The sequence below is a fragment of the Tripterygium wilfordii genome, chromosome 13 (assembly GCF_013401445.1).
Source record: "Tripterygium wilfordii isolate XIE 37 chromosome 13, ASM1340144v1, whole genome shotgun sequence".
In the NCBI taxonomy this organism is placed as follows: domain Eukaryota; kingdom Viridiplantae; phylum Streptophyta; class Magnoliopsida; order Celastrales; family Celastraceae; genus Tripterygium; species Tripterygium wilfordii.
Genome location: NC_052244.1, coordinates 5,267,003 through 5,279,318, shown reverse-complemented (window position 1 = coordinate 5,279,318; position 12,316 = coordinate 5,267,003). Strand labels below are relative to the sequence as shown.

General features: G+C 37.5%; 1 protein-coding gene across 1 annotated transcript; it reads right to left on the bottom strand.

The window, feature by feature from the left end:
• Window positions 1–7,040: 7,040 nt before the first annotated feature.
• LOC120013786 (uncharacterized protein At4g22758-like) lies at window positions 7,041–8,812 on the bottom strand. The gene is made up of 2 exons (XM_038865716.1): window positions 7,965–8,812; window positions 7,041–7,449 (listed from the first exon to the last, which is right to left on the bottom strand). The coding sequence occupies exons 1-2, from the start codon at window positions 8,194–8,196 to the stop codon at window positions 7,268–7,270; spliced, it is 414 nt and encodes a 137-aa protein (XP_038721644.1). The 5' UTR covers window positions 8,197–8,812; the 3' UTR covers window positions 7,041–7,267.
• Between the last annotated feature and the right edge of the window lie 3,504 nt (window positions 8,813–12,316).

Below are 12,316 nucleotides of genomic sequence, written 5' to 3'. Positions count from 1 at the left end.
ATACTAAGCAAAACACGAATAATTAATCGAATTGAATAAACACAATCCCTGGCAATGACATCAAAAACTTGATAGCAATTTTCGATCACTTAAAATAGCAAACAAAAACCAATTAAAATATTCGCAAATGCATAAGATCGTAGTAAAATAGGTTATGCAAGAATGAGGTCGAACCACAAGGATTGGATAAACAATACAATTAACTACCAGATTAAACCTAGCAAAAGAAACAATGCTTGAGAGATGATTGATTGTAGATAGCAAACAATGAAATTAAAGCAGCGAAATAAAGAAAACATGAACTTGTTGATTTTGGTTGTGAAAGCAAATTTATGAAAACACTAGGACAATAAATCCATCTTAATAATCATCTCTAGTTGTTGATTACCTCACATTCAATCCACTCAATCGATATTGTTGACGGTCAGGGCGTACGCCCTGAGGCGCGCCTCAAGGAGAGGCACATTCGAGCTGCCACCGGGCATACGCCCTTGAGAGAGGCCTGTGAGGCATACGCCTCGAAACATTGCGCCTCAAGGCGTAACATTCTTAACATATCAAAAAGAACCTATTACGTCACATCTGAAACCACAACAACAGCAGCAGCGAGCGAGCGAGCGACTACTCTTTCTCTCTCTAACACACAGGGAGGAGATTTAAAGAAACCACAAATCACACAAACGAATCATCCAAGGAATCGAGATCGATTTTCAGATCTTGAAGACTCTCTCTCTAATTCTCTCTGTGCCTATATATTATATGCATCTTTGTGTCGTGGTCTGTTGGTGTTGTGCCCTAGATCTTGATTCTTAAATAGAAGCTACGATTTTCAGATCTTGATTCTTGAAGACTTTCTTCAATTTGGGATCTACATGACTGCGTCCAACACTAAGTATCTCTGCTGATTATCAGGTTTGATTCTTTAATGTACTATTTGTGGAATTTGTTTCCTACATGAATTTGACGCAATTGGTTGGTTTTGTTCAATGCGATACGTGACTATGTGTTGAATTGTTGATTGAGCTGTGTGAATATGGTGAACACTACTGGAAGTAGTAGAAAAGATCTTGCTTGGAAGTATACAGAGGAGTTGGAAGTATACAGAGGATGTAGAAGTTGGAAAGGCGGAGAAGAAAGGATATGTATATGTGAAACGTAATTTTTGCAACAAAGTTCTTACCGGAGGCATTAAAAGGGCAAAAGATCATCTTACATGAACATATAAAAATGCCGTGTCCGAAGGTTCCTGAAGATGTTAAGTAGGAGATGAAACAATATTTGGAAAAAGGGACCGCGTTAAGGCATACTGCACAAGGAAGGTTTGAGGAGAGAGTTTCGTCTAGTTCTTATTTTGAAGGCATGAATTCTAATCCTACTAGTGTTAGTGGACCTAGTGGTGGTGCATGTGTGTCATCTCAAGGAGTTCGGGGGCCTATGGATAGGTACATTGCTATTCGCTAATGACTTTAATTTAATGCTTTTGACAATTGACATCATTAATTCATTATGCATAATTTGGATTTTGGATAGGTACATTGCCAATGTTGATAACGACGAGGATGTTGATAGGGCAAAAACCACCATGGCTAGTACAAATGCAAAAGAAGGTCGAAGTCATGTTTGTTTGGACATCGGGAGGTTCTTCTTTGAAAATGCAATTCCTTTCAATGTGGCAAGGAGTCCATCATTCATCAACATGTGTCAATCATTTGGTTCATATGGACGAGGCCTTAAACCTCCTACCATGCATGAATTGAGAACGTGGATTTTGAAGGAGTTGGACACTTATGATAAATTAGTTGATGATATTAAGAAGACATGGGCACACACAGGGGTTTCAATACTATCTGATGGTTGGACTGACATTTCTGAGAGGATTTTGATCAACTTTCTTGTGAATAATCCAAATGGGATGTGTTCTCGAGATGTGTTTATGCTTCTGAACATGTGAAGGATGCAGATTTGTTGTTTAAGTTGCTTGATGGCATTGTTGAGGAAGTTGGGGAAGAGTTAGTTGTTCAAGTTGTGATGGACAATGCAAGTAACTACAAAGCAGCAGGAAAGAAATTGATGGAGAAAAGAAATCACATTTATTGTACTCCATGCGCGGCACATTGTTTGGATTTGATGCTGGAAAAAATTGGAGAGCTGCCACAATATAAGAGAGCTGTACTCAAGGCCAAGAAAGTAAGCAATTTCATCTATAATCATGCTTAGGTGTTGGCTTTGATGAGGAAATTTACAAAGAGAGAAATCAGTAGACCAGTTGTCACTAGATTTGCAACTTCTATGTTGACTTTGAGATGCATGTATGAGCTTAGACAACCTCTTGAATCAATGTTCACTTCACAACAATAAGCGGGTCGTAAATGGGCAAACACAAGTGATGGCAAAGAGGTGAGGAAAATAGTTCTTAAAGATAAGACTTTTTGGCCTAGCGTGAGTTATGCACTTAAAACAACGGAGTCGTTGGTGGACGTGTTGAGCCTTGTTGATTATAAGAAGAAACCTGCTATGGGTTAATATTTATAATGCTATGGATAAAGCAAAGGAAGAAATAGCGAAAAACTTGGATGGAGAACTAGCAAATTGCAGGGAGATTGGGGACATTATTGATGAAAAATGGGAGAGTTCCAATTGCATTGTCCTTTGCATGTTGCTGCTTATTTCTTGAATCTCAAGTTTCAGTATCAAGAGAACTTCCATTTTGATGCAAAAGTGAAGGTGGGATTGTACAATTCAGTGAAAAAGATCATCCCTAATTCAAATGATTTCCTCACAGCTGATCTACAGATGGATGATTTTCGAAAGAAACAAGGGCTTTTTGGGTACGAAAATGCTAAGAGATTGGTCTCAAAGCATTCTCCAGGTAACACTATGTTAAAAGTTTCAAAATTAATTGAATTTACATTGACTACTAAAATCTATATGCTGAATTTTGTTTTTGCAGTTGATTGGTGGATCAACTTTGAAGATGAAGTACCAGAATTGCAAAGGTTTGCAATTAAAGTTTTAGGACTCACTTGTTCGTCATCCGCATGTGAACGAAATTGGAGCACGTTTAATTAGGTGCACACAAAAAAGAGAATCGGTTAACCATGAAGAAGATGAATGACTTGGTATATATTTTGTATAACAAGAAGTTGAAAGATCGATATTTAAAGCTTCAAGAGGTTACCGAAGATATTGTTCTTGATGACATACCTTTGGATGATGAGTGGGTTGCTAATCCTCCTAATCCAAATGATATTAGAGATGAAATTGAAACTTTGACATTGGATCAAGAAGAGCATAATGTTATTGGTGATTTTCAAGGATTGGAAGGAGGAAGTGGTGGTGGAAATGGAGGAGGCGGTGGAGCAAGCGGTGCTGGAGTTGGTGGAGCAAGAGCAAGTGGTGGAGCAAGCAAAAGCAAAAAGAAAATGAGTAAAGGTTAGAAAGTAGAAACTTAGAACTAAGATATTAGTGTCAAAAATGAATTATATTTTTTTTTTACTAATGTTAGGGAAGGATAAAGAAAAAGGGCTTGTCATCCATGACGAAGAAGAAGAAGAGGAAACAAGACCAATGAAAGAGAGTAAAGGTTAGAACTTAGAACTAATATGTTAGTGTCAAAAAAAATTATTTATTTTACTAATGTTATATTCATTTTATTAATGTTAGGGAAGGATAAAGGAAAAGGGCTTCTCATCCGTGAGGAAGAATAGGAAGAATTCCAAAATGCTAGTAGTGATGATTTGGATAAGTTGGATGGTCTACCTATTCGATTTGAGAATCTCTTTAGATGATGAAGCAAGTGATGAAGATGATATCATGGATGCGGATGACTATTAATATGGAGAGAATATGAAAACTATGAACTTTATGTTTATTTGTTTGCTTTGATTTGTTTTTTGCTTTGGTTTGTACTTTGTATTAACCTTCTAAATGTTGTTTGATGATTGCTTTGCTTACAGCCTTGGACTTGAATTGATGATGGTTATTACTTATTAGTTGTTACTTAAGACTTGATCTGATGATATTATTTGGTGATTTTTGATGATAGTATTATTGCTATTAGAGACTTGATCACTTTAATTGATGATGGATGGAGTTATGTCAAAAAATTGATAAATTGATATGATTATATTATTTGAATGTGTACATGTACATTTTAGATTAAGCATATAGGTTTTTTGCTAATTCTTACCGAGGCTTACGCCTCGCCTCAAATAAGGCGAGCGCCTCGGTTCCTGAACCCACCTTTTAAAACACTGCCTATGGCATCTAGGCTAATAAGGGTTTTTTGCTGATTCTTAACATGCAATTTAGTTATGGCATCTAACTCAAATATGAACATAAAAGATGTCCTTAAGTTCAAGAATTCATTAACATGCCATGTTAACCCTAGGAGTATGGTATCTACCCTAAGCGTTCCCAATTCCTAATCGCCAGAAGCTGGTCCCAAACTCCGTATGGTATCTACGTGAGCTTGCATCAAATTACTTAATTGAAAACTTAGTTGGTGGCCAATCACCAAGCAATCAAACAAGTATATAGCACGGTGATTAGAAATCCAACATCAAAAGAACAATCAAAGATAAGCAAAAAACAAACTAGAGAATCATATTAAGACTTCATCACGCCCCAGCAAAAGTGATTATTTACATATAGTCATGAATAAAAACCACAAGAAAGGTTGTAGAACACCCTAGAAAAATCGACTGAATATCCAAGTGTCGAACGTGTGTGAGAATTTATGAAGTCCTCCTTAAATAACCTCTTTCAGACCCTAAACAAATTCTAAAACAAATTCTAAAACTCCAAGGAAACCTCACGTTACCCTTGGTTTTCCAAAACAATAAACCCAACAAAAAGGAAAGAGGTTGTCTTCTTCTTTGATTAGAAAACTGGACTGCTGGATGTCTCAAACGTTTTTCCCATGTTTCGTCCTTCAGAACAATCTCCAAAAATATGTAAATTCAAGCTTGATGTCTTAACTTTCCAAAGCTATCTCACATGTCTCTAGTAAAATTTTGTGGAATCTTCTAGATCCACTTCTTCATAGGTAGCGCAATTCTGCCGAGATCGTAATTCAGCTCAACTTGTCTTAAAATTCTAGGTCAATTGGCTTCACCGAAAATTTTCAAAATATTCTCCAACATTCTTCAAGGTCTAAATACAACCTACCCCAAACTAATTAAACTTTAGTAAATCAAGAATCTGATCGCCCCTAAGCTCTAAATCAAATAAACCCTAAAAACTCACCATTGTGATAGGGTGGGATGACGTTTTCAGTGGCAGTGTAAGATGGGGAGTGCGTTCTCAACGACGACGTGCTCACAAGTCTTCCTTCCTGCTCACAAGTCTCTCGTTAAAGGTTTGTGGTGGGTGGGATGATAATCCTATATCTAGGAAAACAAAGGGTCAAAGCTAAGTTGACGAGAGTTATGGTACAATTCAAAAATAATGAGCTGCAAATAAAGCTCACCCTCTATTAATTTATGAATTGGATGAGTAAAGGGCCCTTGATAAATAAGATCATTGCATATAATTGAGAGTAATTTCCAAAGGGTTAGACTTTAACATAAGCTTGTTGGGGAAACAGTAAAAAGCCTCCAAATGTAATTTTAACATTAAACTCCTCTCTAACAAGGTTTCAAACTCAAAGCCATATTCTCCTCTTTCCAATCAAGTATCACATTCACCCCTTACCTTCCATTTTAGATGAGAAGAAAATGGGCGTGAGGTCTCAATCAATCTCACAAATTGCATGGTTGGTAGGCAAATAACTTAAATATCTAAAACGCGCAATCATGTGGTTACTAACAAGGACAGTTGTGCACGACAAGCAAAACTAAGCCAAGCATGTGCTATTAATTAACATCATGATACATTCTCACAACACAACTGTACGAACCAGGACAAAAGAAAAAGAAAGGCAACGGTACGAACCAGGGCAAATGAAAAAAAGAAAGGCATGTGCAAAATGAGTGATGATACTACCGTCCATGTTCCATCGTCACCACCACAATTTATTTATTTATTTATTTTTTTTTGTAGATTACCAAATCTTCAGTTGAATATATCACTTGTTATACAACAATATAATAGTGTCCCATCAATCACAAGAGTCACAACTCACGAGTTTTTAAGATAATTTTTTTTTTTTGTATAGCATAGCTGTTTATGCTACATGCACCCAGGGAAAAAAATAGTGATGGCCAGATGAGAAAGAATCGAATCAAAATCTTCAAAAGGGAAACTTTTTTTATCAGCGTTAGGTCGTGAGGTCTAATCTGATCTATATTTTTAGGGGAGAAAGGAATATCCAAGAGAATATTTAGGGGGCACCTGAATCCATTCTTCCATGGTGTTCACCATCTTTCATTACCTTCTGGTGGGAGAGAAACTGGGTCCTGAAGTCCAATCTAATCTGTATTATTGTGGTCCAGCTCAAACTCGGTTAGAGGCTTTACAAGATGAGCACTATAAGATACTTGAACTGACACTTCCAGATTGAACACAATACTTATGGTTTTGAAGAGTTGAAAAAGATCACCTCCTTTTCTTGGGTGGGCGAATGATGTTTGGCAAATCTAGAACATCAGGGAGACCTCACCATCAGACTGCTAGGCGTGGTTCACCAACACTGTTAAATAATGACGAAAAAAACCACACTGTTCCTCATATTAACCATTAAACAAGTCAAAATGTTCTGGCTATAAATGACCAAAATATGTTCTATTAAATTCATCTTCCAACTAATAAGAACAGCTAATCACACACCAAATAGAAGACGAATTCAAAAGCTACCAACAACCAAAATATATCATCATTCAAACAACAAAATATCACATGTATTGTGTCCTAAAACTAATAAAAATATCAGGAAAGTATGGAAGAAAAACTGCATAACCAGTGCCGGTGATGAGCGGATTTCATAGATAACATTCAGTGAAAACAAAAACAATTCTGGGTATGAGCTTTCCACAAATTATTCATACTTCACACTATGGAGATAAAAACAACTAATAAAATATCATCGGAAGGGCCAAGAAGAAGTTGCAACCACTAAATATTTTTATTCAATCACCAAAAGGCATCTCAATTATTGCAAAAAGAAAACGTTGAGACTATAACGAGTTCAGACTTCTCCTACTCAAACAGGACAGGGAACTTGAGGAAACAAAATAGTACAATCATCGGAGATGACCAAATTTGGTTTGACATAATCTTAGGAGTAAAAAACAAATGAGAGCTAATGTTTCCAGTAATGGCAAATTAACTAAACAGATGGGATCTTAAGATTGAGGGACTTATTGAGCCAAGCCTTCCAACTTCCACCTCCCTTATGAGCAACCCCTGCAGGTGATCCTCCAGCATCTGCCACTTTCTCCGTAGGTGGCTTCTTACACAGCATGAAGTTACGAAATCCTTTCGATCCAATTGTCTCCCATGGACTCAGAGCTGTAACAAAATGCAACTTAAAACCATCAATTTCAATCTCAATACACGAAGTAAATCAACCTACGATCAGATTGCACACAAAATCTCAATCCAGCTACACAAAGTAAGTCGAACTGCTAGTCAGCTTGTACAGAAAAATTTTAACATGGGTAATCACTTTATGGCATTAGAATTTCAATTGGACTTGGTTGTTTTGTGTGTGTTATTGGGTATAATTTTATTTTTTGTGCAGATAGATACTTTTGATGTTGAATTTGAAAGCTCTAATGAATTACTTGCTGATAGTGATAAATTGAAATTTAATATAAAAATATTGAAAACGTTACTCACTTAAGAACATAACTATGTACGGAAGATATCAAATGAAAGCAACCAACAAATATTGATAATTCAATCACAGAAGAACAAGAATTGGAAACAGATAAGCCAGCAATCCGAATCATGAAATAAACGAAAACAGAGCAGTTAATTTCCATCATATTAATCAATATCAGACTTTGTTCTTACGTACTTACCATCTGATCCAGTACTAGGGCAGTACAGGAAGAAATCATTGAGATTAGATCCAAGAACCGGCAGGCGTCCCTCGCGAGCGTAGGACTTCAATGCCATATCAATCACCCCTGCAACAAGCTCCTCTTCACAGACCACAAAGCGGATCGGCCCCGCACTCCCCAGCACAGTAACGCTAATCAAGAACCGATTGCCCTTAGCGTTCTGATTCTTCTTTTGCTTGTAGAGCAACATCTTCGAATCGAGAAAAACAAAGACGAATCCCAGAAAAATCGAATCGATAACAACAGCAATGAAACAATGAAAGAAATTTGGGTATCTCTATTTTGGGAATTCTTTAAGTTAACAGAGATTCGATTCAGAAAGAAAAGAAGGGAAGAGAGAGAAATCGAGGATATTGAAGAAGGAATTTAGGGTCAACGCCGAGGCAGCGGTGGTACCAGCCTTCCTTGCAAGAGCCAAAAGCGAAAGCGGAAGCGGCGGAGAGCGGAAGAAGAACGACGCTCGCCCTTGATTTGCAAAGGGAGAGCATGTAATTAACACTACTACTCAAGATTTCCACCATTCACAACGACTTCAGGGCTTAATTTGATGAATCGATAAAAAAGCCTAATATCACTCAGCTTTTGCGTGATTTCAAACACCCAATTGTGAATTAGGGATCTAGGAGAGAGAGCTTGATTTCCCAGACAAACCCAGAAGATGAGAGAAACGGTGAATATGTGAAATTGAGAATGCGTCGAGTAGGTATTTAAAGGCCGATTGAAATGCGAAAACGGTTAGGATTAGGGTTTGTGAAGAACGTGTTTGAACTTGTGTTTTTTCGGGCCGCCAGGTCGAACGGGATTTGAACCGGATCTAGATAGTCCTACTCCTATGGTTACATTAGGACCCGTTTGGCAAGCAGTTTTCAAGACAATATATTGTCTTTTGTCACCAAACGGTCATTTCATGACACGAATACCAATGTAATTTTGATACCATATTATTATAATTTTAAAATTTTCGGTTTTGATACAATTTTGAGACAATTGCATATTACGTACCCATTTTGTCCCCATTATTTTATTGATTTACCTAGAATAACCCTGCCTTTTATTGATAGAAATCAGTTCGTGCGATTTCTCTTTCTCGTCTTCTCAATTCGTGCGATTTCTCGTCTTCTATTTAACTATTTATAAATAGTTAAATTAATTATCTTTGTTTTATAAATTAATTGTTATATTTTCTGTCGGTTATATGCATATGTTATCACTAAAATGCTTAATACCCCTGCATGTCATTTGCCTCAGAATATTACCCAGCATATATGTTACCAGCAAAAGTTGAACCAAACAGCACAGACCATTTAAGCAACATATCTACTACCAATATTGTCCAACATATCTGCTATCATTATATCTGCTACTATATTATACGTTACTGACAAAATTGTCTGCCAAACGGACCCTATATTTAAAAAGTGAAACTATTTGCACTACAAGAAACTGTTAATTTTGTCACGGAAATTAGTGACGGATTTCATTCCGCCACTGATATTTTATTAGTGACGGAATTAGTGACGATATTATTAACAATCAATTTGGGACGGATTTAGTGACACAATTTTCCGTCACTAACAGATTTAATCACTAATTCCGTCACAAATTTTCGCGCGAAAACCCTCCAAATTTAGTGACGGATTAGTGACGACAACATAATTCCGTCACTAATATTACGGACAATAAAATTTATGTCACTGAATCCGTCACGAATATGTCCGAGAAGACAGCCTGTCATAGGTGTGGCTTTTTGGCGATGGAAAATCATTTTCATCACGAAATTATATGTCCGTCACAAATTCCGTCACTAACTTTTCTGACAAAAACTTCTGCATGACGTGTCAAATCATCAACTTTTTGCAGGCTATGTACGGAAATGCGTTTCCGTCACGAATTCCGTCACTAAAGTTTCTGACAAAAACTTCTACATCAAGTGTCTAATCATCAACCTTTTATCAGCTACGGAAATGCATTTCCGTCACCAATTCCGTCACTAAGTGCTAATTGTTGTGACGGAAATAAAGTTCCGTCACTAAAGCTTCTGACAAAACTGATTACCACAGAACGGGTATAATTATCAGCTTTTTCTTAGCGATGGAAATTAATTTCCGTCACAAATTCCGTCACTAATTTAATTTCCGTCACAAAATCCGTCACTAAAGAAATAAATTAAAAATAAAAATTTTCTACTTTGCAACTTTTCTTTTGACCCAATTCACTTTTTCTACTTCTCCCCCGTTTATTCTCTCATTTCTCTACTCTATTTTTCTTGCTACCTCTTTCAACCTCTACTCTTTCTTGCTACTTCTTTCAACTTGTTCCATCATATTTGGTTTTCTTTCTATTCAGCATGGAGATGCCTGAGTCTCGTAAGTGGATGTACAACAGAATCGGCCCCAATCGAGTTGGAATTACTGAAGAGTTCTTGAAGGGGGTTGAGGATTTCATTGAATTTGCTTGTCAAAGTAGTTCAGATTTTCAAAATACAGGAAAATAAGGTGTCCATGTGTTAGGTGCAAATGCACAAGATATCGTGGTTTGGATGATATAAGGATGCACTTATACCAAAAAGGTTTTTAGCCTAGATATCACTACTGGACCAGTCATGGTGAAGAAATGCCGAATATTCCCCGTGACCCAGCTGTTGATGTGCAAGCAGATGCTGCAAATTATTACTGGCAAAACAGTGATCGGTCTAATTTCAATCCGTACGAGCAGATGGTAATGGACGCTGTTGGACCGTCGATTAGGGAGGATCTCTTACAAGAAGAAAATTACAACCAACAGTTCGTGCCCGAACCACCTAATCCCGATGCACAAAGTTTCTTTGACATGTTGTCTGCTGCTCAAGCTCCATTATGGGATGGATGTGAGTCGCACTCGGAGTTGTCAGCCACAATGAGGCTTTTAAGCATTAAAGCTGACTACAATATGCCGCAGGATTATTTTGATGACGTCGTTCACCTTATGAAAGAGACGATGCCTGCAGACAATAGTATGCCTGAAAATTTCTATCAAGCCAAGAAGTCAGTGTCTAAACTTGGACTTGGGTATCAACGAATCGATTGTTGTATAGGCGGTTGTATGATATACTATAAGAACGACTCGAATTTGACGCAGTGCAAATTTTGCGGGGCAAACCGTTATAAACCTCGGAGAACTGGACGTGAAAATTTGAAGGATATTCCGGTCAAACGTATGTGGTACCTGCCACTAATTTCCAGGCTTCAAAGGTTATTTAGTTCGATAGTTACAGCAAAGGAGATGAGGTGGCATTATGAGCATCAAAGCGAGTCCGACCTCTTGTGTCATCCATCTGATGGAGAAGCATGGAAATATTTTGACAGAACATTTGAAGATTTCGCTTCAGACCCACGTAATGTAAGATTAGGCTTGTGTGCAGATGGTTTCACTCCTTTTGGACAATCTGGTAAGAACTACTCATGTTGGCATGTCATTTTGACTCCTTATAATTTACCGCCTGGGATGTGCATGAAAAGAGAGTTTATGTTTCTGACAATAATCATTCCGGGTCCTCATAATCCAAAGAGCAGAATCGATGTTTATCTTCAACCCCTAATAGACGAGCTAAATCAATTGTGGTGCGAAGGTGTCATAACATACGATGTGTTTATGAAAGAAAATTTTATTATGAGAGCTGCGTTGATGTGGACTATCAACGACTTTCCTGCCTATGGTATGCTGTCTGGATGGATGACACAGGGGAAGTTAGCATGTCCCTATTGCATGGAGTGTTCGAAGGCGTTTACCTTGAAAAACGGTAGGAAAAATTCATGGTTTGATTGTCACAGACAGTTTTTGCCTACAACACATGTGTTTCGGCGGAACAAGGATGCATTTTTCAAGAATCGATTGGAGAAATCACAACCTCCTCCACGTTTGTCTGGAGAAGAAGTGTTGGCACGAGTTTGGAACTTTCCAAAGATTACTGAGACAGGTCCATTATCATTCCCGGGATATGGTCAAGAACATAATTGGACAAAAAGGAGCATCTTTTGGGATCTGTCTTATTGGCGCAACAATATCATACGACATAACCTGGATGTCATGCATATTGAGAAGAATGTGTTTGATAATATTTTCAATACGTGTATGGATGTTAAGGGAAAAACAAAGGACAATGTGAAGTCTCGGTTGGATCTTTCACATTATTGTAAGCGCAGAGCTTTAGAGTTGGTGGAGTATGATAATGGCAAATCCTTTAAACCGAAAGCACAATTTTGCCTCACTATGGAGCAAAAAAGAGCTGTTTGTTCTTGGGTTTGCAATTTGAAATTGCCAGACGGTTATGC